This window comes from Pelodiscus sinensis, chromosome 2 (genome assembly GCF_049634645.1).
Source record: "Pelodiscus sinensis isolate JC-2024 chromosome 2, ASM4963464v1, whole genome shotgun sequence".
In the NCBI taxonomy this organism is placed as follows: domain Eukaryota; kingdom Metazoa; phylum Chordata; order Testudines; family Trionychidae; genus Pelodiscus; species Pelodiscus sinensis.
Window position 1 is genome coordinate 256,455,791 of NC_134712.1, and position 19,005 is coordinate 256,474,795.

At 49.6% G+C, this 19,005-nt stretch overlaps 1 protein-coding gene across 10 annotated transcripts in view; it reads right to left on the minus strand.

The window, feature by feature from the left end:
• SCAP (SREBF chaperone) overlaps window positions 1-19,005 on the minus strand; it is a 101,104-nt gene that overhangs the window by 39,450 nt on the left and 42,649 nt on the right. For all 10 annotated transcript variants that reach the window (XR_012902157.1, XM_075923017.1, XM_075923015.1 and 7 more), the window contains 6 exons: window positions 9,767-9,896; window positions 8,657-8,814; window positions 5,339-5,559; window positions 4,189-4,294; window positions 2,689-2,861; window positions 1,944-2,070 (listed from right to left, as the gene is read on the minus strand). Coding sequence is in view for 9 of the 10 variants with exons in the window: in XM_075923017.1 (XP_075779132.1) it covers window positions 1,944-2,070; window positions 2,689-2,861; window positions 4,189-4,294; window positions 5,339-5,559; window positions 8,657-8,814; window positions 9,767-9,896 (915 nt within the window). In the remaining variant the exon portion in view is untranslated. The remainder of the gene's footprint in view (window positions 1-1,943; window positions 2,071-2,688; window positions 2,862-4,188; window positions 4,295-5,338; window positions 5,560-8,656; window positions 8,815-9,766; window positions 9,897-19,005) is intronic.

Consider the following 19,005-nt stretch of genomic DNA (forward strand, 5'->3'; position numbering starts at 1 on the left):
TGGCAATATTTAACAGTTACCATCTTCAAAGTCAACACCTAATTGAAACGAAGGGGCAGTTCACAGCCCTCAAAGCCCTTGTTCCAGGCTGCCTGTAGATTTCCCAGCCTCGGCTAAATTCAGGTTATGCTTTTATGGTTATCTTCACCGCCATGTGGGCTGGAACTATCTTTTGTTTAATTAAAGCTCTGATTCTAGAGCAGGCACTGGGGCTGCAGGTGGATTTTTTGGCACATTCTGTGTCTGAAGAACCATAAATTACATGTAGTCTGGGAGGTCCCAAAAGGAAGAGGACAGGAGAGGGCAAAGGGCTGGAAAACAGCTGAGTTATCACTTCCTCTTGTATTGTTTGTAACGTGACCAGGGGAATATTAATCTGAATTGTCACAGATCCCTAACCCATCCCCTCATGCCCGCTATAGAGCATCCTCTGGATGCGCTGGGTGTTTGCAGGACGCTATCTCTTGAAGTCTGCAATCACACCACCTCCAACTGTGGTCTTGACAGATCTCACAAGCTAAGCTGGGCCAGTACTGAGACAGGAGAACTCCCAGAAGGCAACCTGGAAATGCTGTTGGGGATTCAGTTGAGGGAGCGCATCCCTCAGCCTCTGGACTAGACAGTTACCACAGCATGGGAGTCACAGATGCTGTTTTCAGGTAAGTACCAAATCCGAGCCACTAATGGTTTGACTTAAAGAGCTCACAACATTTTTTTTCAGCAAATGTGTTAGCCCTGGAGTCCTGGCCTAATTCTCACTCCAGCAATTATATTCTGCCTGCCTACCATGCTCTTGTAGTTTCAGCTGAATAGAACGCTCTCTTCACTTCCCGTCAAAAGTTGCCATTCACAAATTGCATTTCACAAATACCCACACATCACTTCTGGGCAAATTCCTGGCCAATCCAGCAAGGAGAACTCAGCTCCAACTTTATTAAAAGACCCTGCCATTAAGCAACTGAATTTTGTCAGCCCCCGAGTGGTCGTATAAGACACAAGGCTGTGTGTAAGAAAAGCATTCTGGGTCCCTCCGGGATGGAAAGTGCTAGAGAGAGAGAGTGACAGACAAGAGAAGAGTGCTGCGTGGCACAGAGCATAACCAGCCAACGCTGGTGGGGTGGAGTCTACGCTAAACCTTCAAGGTCATTACTAGGTAGCCAGGTCTCTCTCATCCACTCCTTCAGAAGATATTAACTGATCCCCACGCCTCAGGCTCGGAGACAAAACAGCTCTATAGCGCTGTCAGAATATTTAATGTTGGCAAGGGGGGTAGCTGAGCTGGAGGGAGAGGCGATCTCTCCAGTGGACTTAACTTGGGCATTGCATTCCGTAGGAAACCAGGAAGGAGAGCGAGCCCCTGGGCAAGGCACTCACAAGGTCGTGTGTTACTTAGAGCAGGAAGCTTCCCACCTCGGTACTTCAAAGGGCAGTGACCCAACCTGGAGGTCACCAATTTCTGGCTCACAATGTGCATGGACACCCTCTCCCACCGGAGGAGTTAATAATCCCCACCAGTCATGGCCCTAGAACCCTCCCTGCTGGTCCACATCAGCCCCGAGCTCGACAAGGCCCCCCACCTCACTGAGCAAGACACAGAAAACCTCGGCCAGAGAAGGCAAAGACCCACAGCTTCCTTCCCTGATTCACAGCTGGCTTCTCCCACGGGCATGTCGGCCATGGTGACTGGGGAAGAGGAGCTGTCTAAGCGTCAAGCCACTGATGTTAGGGAGAAAAGACTGTCACGCTAGTTCACTAACCGCGAGGAGCTGTCTGGCCCACCAGGGTCCTGAAGAAGCAAAGCCAGGCGATACAGAAATGAGGTGGGCATGGTCTAAAATCCTACAACCCCAACACAAGGGGCTAAGTAGCTTCCATAGGACAGGTAAGTGCCCACCCTCCCCATGTCCCTTCTTTTAGCAACACTCTTACTCCTGGATACCTACCCTCCGTTGAGTGTAGGCGTCAGGCCGAAGAGCGTGCACAGACCCACCGACATGAGCAGCGAGCTGAGCACTGTCACAACTGCCGCCAGGGCCAAGCCCCATTTTGACTTCACCATATCAATCTTCCCTGCAAGAGAGAACCCGAGGCCCACATCACTGGGGTCCATGCCAACTCCCCAGGCATAGGGAGCAGAACCACGTGCTCCTTCGCGCCAACAGGCAGCATGCTAGCCGGGGACGGCCGGGGGGGCAAGGCCTGCTCCCAGCTGCGCTGACACAGCAATAGAGTAGTGGGGTGGCTGGTCCAGCCAAAGGGCACAGCAGAGGAGAACCATGCCAGTCTGGGCTGCAGACTCTCACTCCAGCTCCGGGGAAGGTGGCAAAGGAGGGTGCCTAACTCAGCTCAGCAGCAGGTCATGACAGCACAAACCCAGACGAAATGTGAGATCATTCTGGCAATAGGCTGGTCCCTCAGGAGAAGCAAAGGATGTGCCATCGCTTGGAGCATTTCAAACTGCACAGGTCAGAGCCCTGTAGGGAACCACCCTGCACTGTGCTCAGGGAATGGGTAGCTAAGGGCTTCTTGCCCTTTATGCCCTAATCCTACGTCCCAGTGCACTGTCAGCTTCACCTGGCTTCAGGGATGATAGGAGACTAGGTCCTTTGCCCGCCCTATCTGTGGGGGTAGGGTGCACTGCACCAGCTGTGCTGGGGCACTCGCTTTCCCTCCTCCCCACAAACCTACGTGTGGAGAAGTAGATGTAAGCGAAGAGGATGATGTAGGTGGTGACGAGGGGGATCAGCTCAGCGATGCCAATCTCTTCCTTGAAGTGGACGTGAACGACATGCTCCTCCCGCAGGGTGCAGTTGGGACTAGGGTGCAGCAGCTTCAGACGGGAGCGGAGGCTGGTGAGAAACCTGGCGCAGGAGAAAGGCAGAAGGAGGTGGCCCTGGTGCTATGCTGTACCCTTTACCCCCCTCCTCAGCAGAGGGCTCACAGGCTGCGGCCCACAGGGAACATGGCTCTGTAGATTTAGCAACACTCAGTGACCAAGAGCAAGGCCAGCTCTGCCTGTCTGGGTTTTGTACCTCAGTCCTTGTCAGCGTATCACCAAGTCCCCATGGGTATGTCTACACTACCACCCTAGTTCGAACTTGCAAATGAAGCCCGGGATTTGAATTTCCCGGGATTCATTTGCATGGTGCCGGGCGCCGCCATTTTTATATGTTCGCTAGTTCGGACTCCGTGCCTACGGCTACACGAGGCACAAACTAGGTAGTTCGGAATAGGCGTCCTATTCTGAACTACCTAGTTCGTGCCGCGTGTAGCCGCAGGCACGGAGTCCGAACTAGCGGACATTTAAAAATGGCGGTGCCCGGCAATATGCAAATGAATCCCGGGAAATTCAAATCCCGGGCTTCATTTGCAAGTTCGAATGCCTACATTAACCACCCTAGTTCGAACTAGGGTGGTAGTGTAGACATACCCCATGAGACTTACAGAGGATTCAAAGAGGGGAGCTGCAAGCCCTCCTTAAAAGGTGTTCACAGAAGGAAGCTGGTGTTTACTAAGACCCCTGGCCCTGGATGATGGCAGGTGCTGTAGGGTCAAACACGTTCCCATTGCAGGTGTTAGTTACGCAGTGCAGATGAATGATGCTAACAGACTGTCCTGGAGAGTGTAGGCCTCTCTCCCCAATGCACTGCAGTGTGAAACACATCTACCAGGTGGCCTGCCAGTGTACCTCAGACTGTCCTGGCAGACCCACAAGAGGAAGGAGGAGCATTCACTCTTCAATCCCATTCTGTCTGTGCCCTCTCCGCTGAGACTGCCCCCAAGGAAGCGTGCCCAGTGCCAGCTGGAAGTTGCTCACTGGGATGTGGAAGCTCATCCCCCAGGAACTGGCCTAAAGCCAACTCCAGGAGGGCAATGACTCCATCTGCTACAAAGGTGTGTTGAAAAGACCAGTGTGGTCGGGGGCAGGAGAAGCCATCAGCCGAGGAAGGCTGGGGGGAGGGTGGCTCCTGGGTGTGCCAGCCTTTTTGAAGTGACAGGACTGTGAAGATGGTAACACTGGGTATTACCCTTGGAGCAGCTCAATGTGCTCTGTACTGCTCTCGCCAGAACAGTGGAAGGGCGAAAAATGAGAACCAGCGGGTTGGAGAAACAACTAGCTTTCTCGGAGACGAAGAAGGGAGCCCGAGGGTGGCCCGACATGGGAGCAGCAGAGCCCAAGTGCCTTACCGGGAATCGTATCGCTGGAGGGCCAGTGTGACGGTGTAGGACACCACCCGCTTCCTGTTGTACAGGTTCACGCCGCTGTACTTCCCTGGGACTCCGAACAAGAGATCTGCAAACACACAATGGGAGCACACTACCATCAGCCTGGACAAAGGCCAGCAAGGGACAATGCAAGAGTGTTCACCACCACATGGGTAGGATGCTGTAACACACAGCCCCCCCTTATTACAGGGGCTACCAGGTCCCCACAGAGCAGGAGGGCCTTCGCTTTCCAGGGCTCTCCCCAACCCACATCCCTGCCTCCCACAGAGTGAAATGGAACTCCCGTCACCTGCCTCGGGAGAGAGCAATGCCTGAGTGAGGCTTGCAGCTGTGGTTTCAAGGAGATGCGGGGGTTTCCACGTTGGTGCTTTGATTATGAAGCCCAGCCTCCTCTGTTCAATCTAACTAGTGCAGTGCTGACCCCCTGCCATTCCTGTGCACACTTCCACATCCATGCACTACATCAGCACATTCTCTGGGGCTCCTGCAGCCTGCCTGTTCATTTTCTGCTTGTTTCAGGACAAGGAGAGGTGTCCAGGATGGAACCGTGTCTCCCTGTGGGGTGTTGTAGAGCTGAACCTCATCAGGAACTCCCTTTTTTAGGCCAGAGGGATTACAGGGGTCCTGACCTCAACTGGACCCTTTCTACAGAAAGGGGTGAACAAGCCAGCAGCTCTATGGAACCAACAAGACCTCAGCCATGGTCAGATTCCAAGAGATGTTCACTGGCAGCAGGCGCCCACCTGAGGAGGGGCAGGCAGGTGGTCACGCCCGGCAACCACCAATGCATGGACAAGAGGAACATTCACTCCTCTCCTATGACAATCCCCACATCGCTGGCATCGGCCACCCCAGGCAATGTAGTTCTCAGCAGTAATTCAGATGAAGAGTCGGGGGGGCTGTTGGCTATCCACAGATATTCTCCCCATATCCACAGGCTGTTGAAGTTAGAACTCCTACTTTTCACCTCTGGCAGGCTCATCCAGACAGAAAGCCCTTGGTGAAATGAGCCTGGTGGCCTTAGGCCAGACTCTGCCCCACTCAGCATTGCTGGCAATCAGCTCAGGAGAGACTGGACCCCATCCAGCACCTGTTCCACTCAGCCACCTACCTTTGAGGGTAGCTGATGTCTGCAGTGTCTTTGGTTCGTGCTGGTGGATGGTTTTGATGATATCGGGGTCCGAGTTAAAGCGCTCTCGGTCGTTCTGCCAGAAGTTCCCAGGCGACAGCAGGAGGCAGCCATGTTCAGGTAGCAGGTCTCGCAGCTTCTTCAAGCTGGGCAGGAGATCTGTCACTTGAAGGCAGACTTCCTCCAAACTTCGGATCCCAGAACTGAAAGGCAGGTGGAGACCAGAAGCTGCAGCGTGTTACTGTACTCCCAAGCAGCTCGTGCATGCCCGAGCGCTCGTTCTCACTCATTCCCCGGCTGGGGGATGCACAATTTCATTAATTCTGGGGGCCTCAGTTCTGAGCGCCCAACTTGAGACACGCAGGGCCTCACTGTCAGAAGTGCCAGGCACCCACAGCTAACCATGTATGTTCAACGCTTCTAAAATCAGTCCCCAGGAGCATGACATTACGAAGTAGCGGGGTTTTTTGAAAACCTGGGCTTTCACCTCTCTGCCTCCTCCTTTCTCATTTGCTAACGGGAGATTATAATACAAACCTCCCTCAATATTTCCAATCGGGGTCGCACAGGTGCTGAAGAAAACAGCCGGAGTAAAACTGTTCAGCACAAGCAACTCAGCAAAATCTCTTCTGACCTCTGCTTCAAAGCACAGCAAAGAGGATGCCCCCAGCTGTGTGAAAACATGGGGATGCAGTGCTGCCCTGAAGGTCATATCCAGCTTGGATGGGTTAGCATTTCCAAACCGCAGGCACAAGCCATCAGCCCTTGCTTATAGGACTCTACTCTATTTGGCACTGGAAAAGGTTCAGAAAAGGGCAACAAAAATGATGTGAGGGGTTTGGAACGGGTCCTATATGAAGAGAGATTAAAAAGACCAGGACTTTTCAGCTTAGAAAAGAGGAGACTGAGGGGGGATATGATCTGTACAGGTGTATACAATCATGACTGGTGTGGAAATAGTGAATAAAGAAGAGTTATTTACTTGTTCCCATAAGAACAAGGGGATCACCAAATGAAATAATTAATAGGCAGCAGGTTTAAAACAAACAAAAGGAAGTTTTTCTTCACACGGCACAGTCAACCTGTGGAACTCCTTGCCAGAGGATGTTGTGAAGACCAGGACTTAAACAGGGTTCAAAAAAGAGCTAGGTAGATTCATGGAGGTTAGGTCCATCAACGGCTATTAGCCAGGATGGGTAGGAATGGTGTCCCTAGCCTCTGTTTGTCAGAGGGTGGAGATGGGCAATCAAGGTGGGATCACTTGATCATTCCTTGTTCTGTTCACTCCCTTTGGGGCATCTGGCATTGGCCACTGTCGGCAGACAGGATCCTGGGCTAGACGGACCTTTGGTCTGACCAGTATGCCTGTACGTATCACTGATGTGAGCACAATCTGCAGGATCAGGCCCCAATGTTGGAGCACCTGTCACAGCACGGCAAAGTGTTGCTCTCCTGGGGGGTTAAGCTGTGTGAACTCACGTTAACGGCAGGCTTACACTGCCATTAACAATTGAAAGTGACATTTCTTACACAAGTTTAAGCCACGCTTTACATGCTTGCACAATCCCACTAACAAATCAGATACACATCGGACTTCACTCAGCCTGGGCCTACACTGGCACTTGTCTGATTGTGCAAGGCCCAGTGGCAGATAGGCTGCCAGGTCAAGGGTTGGCTAGTGCTGCTCAAAAAGAGAGCAGTACTTCCTTGTGAATGTGCACAGCCAAGGCTACTCAACTTTAGAAGCCCTGGAGGCCTTAATGATATTCACAGCACATGCCGGGGGCCACAATTTAAGTGTGGTTGCATATACATGCAAACATATATGCAAATATATGCAAATATCTTTGTTTACACAATGCTCCAGTGCTTGTGGTACCTCCTCCCTGGAGGCTAGAAATGCCAACACTGTATCTGTCTGTTCCAGACAACCCGTCTGCTTACATCTTTCAATTCTCACCCTGCCTGGATGATGCCTCGCTGTTGTGGAGCGTATTGTATTCCCAGTGGAGGCCACGTTCAAAGGCTCCCACCCACAGGCCGCGTGCTGAGCCCTGCATAAACCCAAACTGCACCGTGGGCTGCAAACGAACAGGCTGAGGGCTGCATGTGGCCCATGTGTTTACTAGCCCTGAACTAGGATAATGTCCATGTCCAGCTGCAAAGCTACACAGCAAAATCTAGGCTTTTCCTTCAGAAAAAAATGACATTTCTCTTCCTCTGGGGGCAAAGACAACCTTAGGACTGAAAAACTGAGGCCTGCCTGAGCCTCCAGAGCGCTCAGCGAGAACTCTGTCCTCTCAATCAGGCATTGACTCTGAAACCTAGTGATGACAAACTTCTCATCAACAATATTCACTATGTCATCCCTGATCAGTTTCTATATGGCTCAGGTGTTTGTGTCTCAATGCTGGAGGCAGCAATGGAGAGTGGAACAGTGGAGTGGCTAGCCACCCTGAAGGTTGCTGGGGTCTGGAATCAGGTGTTCAAACCACTCCAAACATTTCAGGTCATCCTTATCTCTGCCCAGAGGAGACAACTGCCTACAATCTTAACTGTTTCCCAGGGTCAAAATGCAACCTGTCTCCTATATCTTCAGGATGGAAAAAGCCTTGGCTACCCCCACCCAGATGCCCAGCCTCCCAATGACAGCTTCAACATGCAGATAAGCTTTTTCTTATACAGTATTTTTGCAGCACTTTAACAATTTTGGAGCAGACTAAAATATGTGAAATTTGATGTTAAAAAATAAGCAGCAAGCCCCAGGAACATGGTGCTGCTGTATTATTGATTTCAGATTTCATCCAAGAACATCTGGTCTGGAAATTATTTCTCTGCCACTTGTCCCTGAGTTGAAGTCTAGCTGGGCTGAGCGCACACAATGTCTTGTTTCATTTCTATGAAGCGTGGCTGCCTGTCAAGGACATCATCACAGTGATCACAGATACTGTGAACAACAGGAGGAGATGGTTTGTCACTGACAAACGTGCGTCATCACTAGACAGTGATCCCTACGTGTGTTAAAGGGGCAGCTGAACTGAAGACAACACTGTGCGGCAAGGACATGAGTCCAAGGCTGTGACCGGAAGCCAACTGAAAACTCTTTCTGAACACAGCACAGGCAGCTTGTCTATTACAGGGTGCGGAAAGGATGTGACACCATACACCCAAAATCCCATCTAGTTTCTTGCTTTCCTTATTTCCAGGAGCTAAGGAGTTCAATCCTGATGGCTAGACCCGCAGAACACTGCATCGGAAGGGGGGGGGACGCTCAGTGTGACACCAGCAGAGGGAGTTTACCTGTCTCTCAAGGCGTGGTTTCTGATTTCCTCCACTAGCTGAAAGACACGGGAGAGCGGCGAGCGGAACACATCCACAGCAAGGAAGTTCTTGCGCCATGGTGAGACCGTGGCTTTCACCAAGATCTGCTGGATGTAGGCCACGGGAGCGCCCAGGTACTGTGGGGAAAACAGGCAGAGAGCGAGAGGTGACCTTCTGGAGACAGTGGAGTCTGCAAGACTGAAGGGTGAGCGGGGCCCTCTCCTGCAACTCCCTACAGAATCCTCCTAACCCTTCCTTCTTGCAGTCCTCTCCCTTGTGGAGGATGGATGCACTCCACTTGTGCCATCCAAGCATGGCCTGTTTTCCTCTTCCCATTTGCTGGTTTCTCTCTAGCGTCATAGTTTTTAATCCCTCGCATTCCCCCCTCTCCTGGTAGCTCTTCTCATCCCTTTCCAGCAGGCTGAATGCAGATGTGGGGTGGGAGTGGCCTCTAGTAACCATACCCTTGGGGATCTAGCAGCTGACCTGAGGGCCATGGCTGAAGAGAAGCTTTCCTCAGCCAGCTGCAGGCTAAGCCTACAGCCCTGTACATGTGAGCTACTTGTGGGGCTGGCTACCTTGGAGTGTCTGCAGGAGCCTGGAGGAAGGCAAGCGGCTTCAGCCTCAGTTGGAAGAGCTGGGAGAACTCGATCTACCCAGAATGTTAATGAATTTGGCAGCCTCTACTGAAGGGAGGCCTGGGAGTATAAAAGCTGAAGAACAATTTTGAAAAAATGCAGCGAACAAAATGAATCCTTGGCTCAGGAGACAGTTCTCTGTCTCCCCTGGGAACGCAGGCTCCTGCTAAGCAGGAAAACAGGATTCAAAAGGTTTCACCCACCCACTCTAAAGATCCAAACTTGGGTCTGCGGACAGTGTTTGAGTCTGACAACAGGAGCATCAGGCCTGAATTGAATAGGCAGGCGAGGTGCAGGAACTGCAAGCACTTCCTCAGCGCATTACATTCAGGTGTAAACTATCAGAGGGAACGCTCTGCTCCCCACCCCTTCACCTTTGCTCAGGTGCGCACACGCACACACTGGTCAACAGGGGGCAGCAATACACACACGGGCGCACACAAAGACCTACCCAATCAGGTCTCTCATTAGGATCTCCTTGCTGGGGGCCTGGCTCTGAAGAAGGTGGCGAGTAATCCTTCACAGGGGTGCTGTACTCCACAGGGCCTGTTCCAGGCAAGGGAAGCTTAAGCAGTGGGTAGCTAAGAATAAGACACAAGGAAGAAGCGTTTTACATTTAAACAAGCCCACATTTTACTGCATGTCACACACTGAAATGCACTGGGCCCATCTGCCAACCTTGCCAAGGACTGGGAGTTGTATAGGGTCTGATCCAGTCTGGCCGTTCTTATGTTCTTAATCTAATCCAGTGCAGTAATACCCAAAAGCTGGTGCCCTCTGTTGTCCTCTCTCTCTGCAAGTATATGGGGATAACAAATGTGCAGATGCCCAAAAGGCTGAAAAATTACTGTGCAGACACAGCAGGGTCTCTCAGGCTGGGTTCCAGCCCACACCGGAACAACCAGCTTTAGCCCCATGAATTTGAGTCAGCTGACGTGGGTCGGCCATGTCATGAGACTTTTGTCCTCATGTTGGTGGCTTCAGATCAGTTCCTGTTAGATGCATTCCTGCATCACAGCCAGCCCTTTCATTTGCAGTCTTGGGGAGCGTGCAAAGAATGAATGGGCGCTGGGGCAGGGCAGGCAGCTGGAATGTAGCAAGGATGTAGAGCTAATGGAAGCAGTTTTGTGGTTTTCCTTGAGGGAAGGGGTTCTAGTCACGGGTGCTGTGGTTCTGCAGTTTGGGCCAGGACAGTGGAATGGCTCAGCAGACAGACAGCAGGAAAGCTCAACTGCTTTTAATGCCCTGAAAGTTACCCATGTCAGAGACAGACTAAGGCAGGCAGGCAGCCACCTCTCACTGACCACACCACAGTCCGTGATCCCTGAAAGCAGACACCTCTCACAGAGTAAGGATCCACCAACTGCACTTTGCATGGGCCACATTCCTGAATAACCGAGAGATGGTAACTCTGGATAACTCCTGACCCAAGCTAGTTTTCAAAGGCCCCAGATCCCATTACCAAGTCCCTGTGACACCCAGCATCATTTCTGTAATTTTCCAGGACTGGCAGTCAAAGGCCTGGCTCTAGTGTGATCTGAATAATTTCTGACACTTGCCACAAGCATCTCTGGTCTCAAAGGTGCTGTTGATGGCTTCTGAGACACCAGACCATAAAGTCATGTCATTCTTCTTATCCCCTTGCTAATGCAATTTCAGTGTGATTGAAGCAGCTGGTAACCCATTAACCATTCACGATTAATATTTTATAACACTTGAAAGCTGAGAGCCCCAGCTTCCAGACAGTTGAGAACATTTTATTATTAAATATAGCAGCTCTTTAGGCAGGGGTCACTAAAATCATACTGGAACCCAATTGGGGAGAAACAATTCAGGTTGGACCCCACCAACGCTAGAAGCTAGTAAGCCAAGATTCCTGGCTTTCCAATGGCCTACGTCCTGGTTCCGCAGCCTTGCTGGTTCACAATACATCAAATCTTGAATTTGCCACTAGTCCTTCAAACTAGCAAAGCTTTTTACAGCAGTGATCCCAAACTAACTACAAAGCTCCTGGACCAATGCTATTTTCTATCCCTGTAATGATCAGTGATTACCAATGCATGTAATAATCAATGCATTACCAAGTTGGTGTAGCCGCAGATTAGTTAAGAGTCTGCCAACAATGGAAGTTTCTAAGGCTTGAAGTTTCAGAGGGCAGGGCAAAGGCAAGCAATGGATAGAAGACAAGGTTTGAAAAAAAAATAGCAAATGGAAAGAGGATAAAAAATGATATGACTGGCCTCAGAGTGGCTCTGATTTTCTGTTTCAACACTCCATACCTTTTTAATAACTTGACAAAACACAATGACCAGGACACAAACATAAGAACAGCCAGACTGGGTCAGACCAAAGGTCCACCCTAGCCCAGTATCCTGTCAGCCCACAGTGGCCAAAGCCAGGTGCCCCAGAGGGAGTGAACAGAATAGGTAATCATCACGTGATCCAGTGTTCCCGCTAAGCTGCATGGTAGCACAAGCCTCACAGGTGATTAATCAGCCCCACCCAGTATGCTCCATGATCCCACAAAAATTGCAACCCAGACTATGATAAATGGAACAGGGGCGGAAGAAGTAGAAACATGCTCAGTGCATCAGAGTGAGAATCCCCAGTATGGACCACGCTTTTGGAGACACAGTTGCAACAAATTTTCTCTCTGCAATGTGATTACCTGTTTTTGTCCATTTTCTGCATAATGCAGTTGTCTCCAAATTTTTTACCTCACCCCTCTGACCTTGTTGTCTTCTCCCACCCCCCCAGAGCTGGGGCTGGGAGCAGGGCTGCAACTCCAGGGACAGACCCGGACAGGATAAGGTAGCTGAAGCAGAGGGTCGGGTCGAGCTGGAAGTGAAGACCCAGCATGGGATCAGCAATGTTGTGTGGGGCCAGCAGCTGAGATGCTGTGCATAGGGCCAGCAGCCGGGGCTGAAACCTGGAGCAGAGCTGGGTGGCTCTCCCTCCCTGCGTCCCCTGTGGAGGATGACCTGGTCCCCAGCCACACACACCTCCAAACATTCCTTCCCATACTTTGGGGACCTCTGACATAATATCTAGTATCTTGAGCATTAAAGCACTTGCACCGCACAGGAGAGCTGGTGAGATCACAGCCCACTTCACAGAGCAAACCGGTGGGCTCTGGGGTGGGCGTTATTCGAAAGAAAGGCATGGGGGTGGCTGACACAGCAGGACGAGCCAAGAGGAGGACTGTTATATTAAGAGGTGATTACCGAGACCCGAATAGTATATACGAATCTTGAGGTCTGGCAAAGGAACCAAAGTAGCCACAAGCTCTTCTGATTCACACCAGCAGCTCAGCTACAGAAGCTGCTCCCCATGTAGCCACGCAGGATGCTTAAAAACCAGTTCTAGGTTCACTCCTTTCTTAGCTCACTTGAGCGCAGCGGGAAGCACATTGCTTGTGACACTTCAAAGCCCATCTCATCCCTTCCCTGGTTAAAACTCTACTGCCCAGGACTGTGATCTTAATAGCTAAAGCTAATCACAGTCAAGGCTGGCCACTGCTTGGGTGGGTGACCTGTATAGAAAACACAGGTGCTATGGGAATGACCACAGTGATTCATGGAGTCACCTTCTTAAAGGTTCCCTAGCACTGTGCGCTAGCCCCAGGGTGTTGGCCTCTGCTGTCTCGGACAAACGCCTTTTTGGGGCATTCCATTTCAGAGATGGGACCGCTGCTGCTTCCACTAGACAGTGAATTCTTCCTCGCTTCCTGTGTTACATCACTGTGGATGTTTCCCTGGGGAGTGAGAGAAGTTCCTGCATTCCAAGTCTGAAAAGTTGCTCTTATTTTATCATATAATTATAAAATAAATCAACTGGCGTATAAATATCGCACTTACATTTCAGTGTGTAGTATACAGAGCAGTATAAACAAGTCACTGTTTGTATGAAGTGCTCGTACTGACTTCAGTAGCGCTTTTCATGTAACCTGTTGTAAACCTAGGCAAATATCTAGAGGAGTTGATGTACCCCATGGAAAACCTCTGCGTACCTCCAGAGGTACAAGTACCACTGGCTGAGAACCACTGCATTAGCACAAACGGGGGAGGAGGAGGGTTAACTCAACAGAGCTCTGAAGAATGGCTAAGGACCAATCTTAGAAAACACACCAAAGAAATGTGCTGGTTTGCTGCAGACAGATAGGATACTGCTTACTACCCACCGACAACACCTGGGACAGGACACTTGAATTTAGCTATAATTAAAAGGTCAGCAGAGGAGTGGGAGGGTTTTTAGGGCAGTGATGCTGAGCATGTAATAGGATTGCGATGCTCCTCCCAAGTCACAGGACTCAATCACAGCGCTACATTACAGAAGGGTGGCTAAGCCAAAAGTGTGTCATCAGTGGGGAAGGTAAGCATGCCCACGGATCGCCACACCCCTCAGTTCAGCTTCATACTGCCCGCTGGCATAATTCACACAACCCAGGAAGGGTTACTAAGGGACAGGTATCTCCCAGAGCATCCCGCCTTCTGGTACAAGAGGGAGGATCCAATGCAAATCCCCAGCTCTTGTTTGTTCTGAAAGGATAGCTGCATTCTGATCATACAAGGGGAAAGGACGTCCTGGACCTAGGCGAATAAGTATGGACACACTTGCAACAGGGCCAATTCAGATGTGCTTCTCGGTGTTGAGAAAAGACAGGTCCTAATGCCAAATCAACAGCCCAACTGAGGAGGCAGGTAGACCATACACCAGGATGAAATCAGATAAACAGTGTTTAAGCTGCTTTCACCCATGGCTCCTGCCTGTGTTACCACAGAATCTGACATTCCTGCATATACGCCAGAATTGGATAATACTGCAGCCAGCAATTTTGTATGTTTAGCCACTGACAGCTGAAAACCAGCTAGGAAAATCTTAGGCCTTTATGAAGGAACGTCGACCTACTCCATGCTTGCAGTTTGTTAACCAGATGGGACAGCAATCTAACAAGTATGAAAGAAAGGGATTCAATAGCAACCTCAGATTTAAGTGCCCCTAATACAGAGGTGGGCAATAACTTTTGATGCCGGGGGGGGGGGAGGGGGGAGACGACGACGACTCCATGATTTTGTTAAGTTGTCAAGAGCTGCACTTGACCATAGAGGGGGTGCAGGGTGTGGGATGGAGGTTGGGTGCAAGAGGAAGCTCAGGGTAGGGAATTGGGGTGCAGGAGAAGATTCTGGCCTGAGAGAGGAGTGTAGCAGGAGGTTCAGTGTCTGGGAAGGAGCTGTCACCTGGGATAGGGAGTCAGGGTGTAGGATGGGGTGGGGTGGCAGAGGTAAACTCTGGCCAGGAGGCACTTACCTAGCCAGCAGCCCAGCGAGACCCTCAGGCAGGATCTCTGCCTGCCACAGCCCCAGGCCACTCAAAGCAGCTGGCTATCCATGTGCCTCTCTGCACTGCACACCTGAGGTGGGAGGGGGATTTCACATACTGCCCTTGCCCCCAGTACAATCATCAAAACCAGCCAATGAGAGCTGCAAAGATTGCGCTGGGGACGGTGGCAGCACACAAAGTCTTTCTCTCCCACCCCCCCTTCCTGGCACAGAGAGGTACATGAAGCAGCCAGCTACTTTGAACCACCAAAGACTAAGGCAGACAGGGAGCCAGACAATCCCAGAAGGGCAGGCCACGCGGCAGATGTAAAGGCTTAGCAGATTGTATCTGGCCTGCAGGCATTATGTTGCCCACCCCTATCCTAATACATTATTGGTATAATTAAAAATCTTTGAATAAAAAGCAGTGAGCAGTCTTATTGAATTTAGGAAAATCTGTGACCCTCTAGCAGTCACTATCTATTATGTGTTTTGTTTAGTTGGCTATAAAAAGAGGAGGCAAAAGAATACATTTTGGATCCGTCCATTGAGCAAGAAGGTGGCATTTAAGCTCTCTGGCAGTCAGACAGAAGGGGTGGCTCCCCCCACCCCACTCCCTGAAACCTGACTGCTTATTACTCAAAATCATTTCTCGATCTTAGGTAAATCTAAATGTTTTTAAATGCTCTCACCCTACCGTAAGAGCATGCACATGTGTGTGCATGTGCTTAAAATCTAATAAAGTAGTTTTAGGTGAAAGCACTTTGGTTTGTATCAATTATTAATCAGACAGAAGCAGAGTGTTCCCATTGATTTATTCCTGACGTGGCCTAAAGAGAACAGTTAAAGTAGTGGTTCTCACCCAGAGGCAGAGGGCTTCCAGGGGGCACATCAACTCGGCTAGTCATTTACCTAGTTTTACAACAGGCTACATAAAAAGCTCTAGCAAAGTCAGTACAAACTAACATTTCATACAATGACCTGTTAGTACTGCTCTGTATACCATACTCTGCAGTGCAAGTACAATATTTATATTCCAACTGATTTATTTATAATGCTATAGTAAAAACGCGAAAGAGCAATATTTCAATACTTGTGTGCTGTGTCACTTTTTATTTTTTCTGTCTGATTTTGCAAGCAAGTGGTTTGTAAGTGAGATGAAACTTGTGGAATGGAAGACAAATCGGACTCGTGAAAGGGGGACAGTCATCTGCAGAGGCTGAGAGGCACTGAGTTAAGTTACAAACAGCTTTGGGTTCTGAGAAACCCCACGTAACACCTGAACAGAATACATCAATAGCAACAGCAGAGAACACAAAGGCCTTTAATGTACAGAATTGTAAAAATAGTTGTCATGATGGAGCAGCTCAAACAAGAATTTCTTTTGGGGGAGAGGGTACTTTATTTTTCAGTCTTCTCTCAGTCAGTGGTCAAACTAGTTTTACTCAAACCTATACACACAATCACCTTGACAGTGACTGAGCATGGAACATTCCAGCAGGAAAAGGGGATGTTTAGAAGTGAAGTAGTTCTAGATCAGTGGTCTCCAACCTTTTTGAGAATGAGATCACTTTTTAAATTTAGGTGCAATCCAAGATCTACCTCAAATATAAATACCCTTGCTCCACTTCCTTCCCGCCCCTTCTCCAAGGCCCTGCCCCTGCTCACTCCATCCTCCCTCTCTTGCCCATCCTCACTCACTTTCATCAGGCAGGGGCAAAGGGTTGGGGAGCAGGCTCTGGTCTTGGATTAAAGGATCTGGAGTGTGAGAGGGGCTCTGAGCTGCCCTTGGGGCAGACAGTTGAGGTTCAGGAGGGGGTTCTAGGTGCAGGCTCTGGAATGGCATTTTGATGCAGGGGTGCTCAGGGCTAGGACAAGGGTTTGGGATGCAGGAGGGGGTTCACGACTAGGGGAGAAGCTTGGGATGTGGGCTCCAGCTGGGCACTGCTGATGGCTCCTGGTTGGTGGTGCAGTGAGGCTAAGGCAGGCTCTGGACCACTCCTTAAAGTAGCCAGCAAACTTCCTCCATCCCAAACCCTGTTGTGCTCCCTCTCTGCTCTGTGGAGTGGGAGAAGGGGGGTACTCTGACATCAGCACCCTCCTCTCCTTCCCTTGCCCTGCACAGAAAGCAGGAGGCTCCCGGGGGAGGGACAGCTCCAAGTCAAAATGTAGGAGATGAGCAGCGGTGGGGGGGGAGAGGCAGTTGAAGGCCCCTTGACAGCCTCATGGCCAAACCAGTCAGGATCACCTGTTAGAGGATCCAGGATCTACTGGTAGATCTTGATCTACTGGTTGGTGACCTCTGTTCTAGATCCTTAATGAGAGAAGGCTCTGTTGCCTTTGTTCTCCTATAACATTTTGCCTTGTCACGGCATATAGCAGATTACCTCAAAGCACTTTACATATATCATGAATGAAGCTTGACAACAGTCTTATAAGGGTATGTAAAACTGAGGTACACAGAAATTGAGGGCAGCATCTTTAAGATTAGCCACTGCCTGCGTACCTCAATTGCTGGATGCCTACACTTTGACACCACCTCTTTCACAAGTAATTCACACCTACCACTCATTGCTTCAGCTACCCCAGACTAACACAGCTACATTTCTATCACGTGATTAATCCTGTCACCCATGCCCAGTCTCTGACAAGCAGAGGCTAGGGACACCATTCCTTCCCATCCTGGCTAATAGCTCTAGGCCTTTTTTAACCCTGTTAAAGTGCTGGTATTCACAACATCCTCTAAGACAGAGTTTCCCACAGGTTGACTGTGTGTTTCATGAAGAAATACTTCCTTTTGTTTGAAATCTGCTATCTATTCATTTCATTTGGTGACCTCTAGATCTAAGTTCCCTGTAAGATGTGTGCCTGCATGGTCATGCAGCTACTTTCCGAGCCCCGCTCAGAGGTTCAAAGCTCCTGCATAGGCAGGACATCTCTATACAGCAACTAAATGGAGCTAGCTGCATGCTTGAACTGAGCTCTGAGATAAGGAGAGAATAAGTGGCTGGGTATGGAAGAGAGGGAGGGAGTAATTAATCAATTGGTTTGGAGGGGAAGTCAGACAGGAGGGGAGTTTGGAGAGTCCCCGCCCAAGGGGGGAGAGAGGCCGAAACCCAGTAGTCTCTTCAACCGGGCTGGGATGGTGGAGGTAAGGGGCTGACTGCATGGGGTAGGTGAGAGAAAGAAGGGATGGGTGGGTGCTGGCATTGGGGTGAAGTGGAAAGGGGGAGGGAGTTTCTGCTGTGTGCTGGGATGAGGTAGGGGAGGGGTGGATAATTTGTTTGTGCTTTGCCCTGTCCTGACTCCCAGCTAGAATGCTGGTGCCTGCTAATCTGAGAAGCAGGATTTTATCCCAGCCCCCAGCTGGGCTGAGGTGAGCAGACTGCATAGGAGTAGGGTGGGGAAAAGAGGATGGGTGGGTGCTGGCATCTGTGCAGTGAAGGTGGGGAGGAAGTTTGTTTCCGGTGTCCTCCTGACTCACTTGCTGCAGTCCTCTCTGTCTGGGTTGGAGGGGAAAGCAGGCTGCATGGAGGGGGTGTGCACCAGGATATTTGCATGATTATATTTCAAACAAAGTTTACATAGGTGTTAATGACTTAATGTAAGAAAGAAAAAGATACTTTTACCAGAAGTGTTTTTGGTGTGCTGCAGATATCTAAAACTCTGGTCTTAATGATTTTTTAAAATCCTATGTTACTAATTAACGGGGCTCAACAAATCTACTCGCCCATGGCAAGTAGATTACAAGATGGCACAGCCAGCGCTGTACGATCTAATTAATACATGGTACAGTGTATTACATTAAGGCTAGATCTTTGCTATGTGGTAGAGTTCTGGCTACTTCTGACTCATAAGAACAAGAACTAGATATGATACTAGTTGTTTTATAGGATGAAACCTTATTTGCAAGCTCTTTGAAACATGCATTTGTAAACAAACCCTGAAGCCATGTGTTCTGGCACTTATATTCTTTGAGTTGGTGACACACAAAAGGTGAAAGTTTCAACCCAGGAGAACTTATCTGTTTTTACAGCATGAATACTAAACAGGCCCCAGGCAAATTGTATAAGCCTTAGTGAATGCCTTTTAGTCTCCATTCCAGTGTCAGTAAATACTATATTAGTCATGCTCTCCTTGCAAATACTATTTCTAGTTGACACTCAGATTTGTTTAGGACCTTAAAGCTGAGCTATGTGTGGATAATATGCATTTTGGTGTGTTTACTACCTTGAGTTATTAGAATGGATGATACATAGGTTAATTCTCTTTTCTGTTAATTTCATATTAAATATCATAAGCATTGCTCCTTGTCAAATATCCCATTTCAATTATTTTCTTCCACACATATGGACTATTATTTATTTTATAT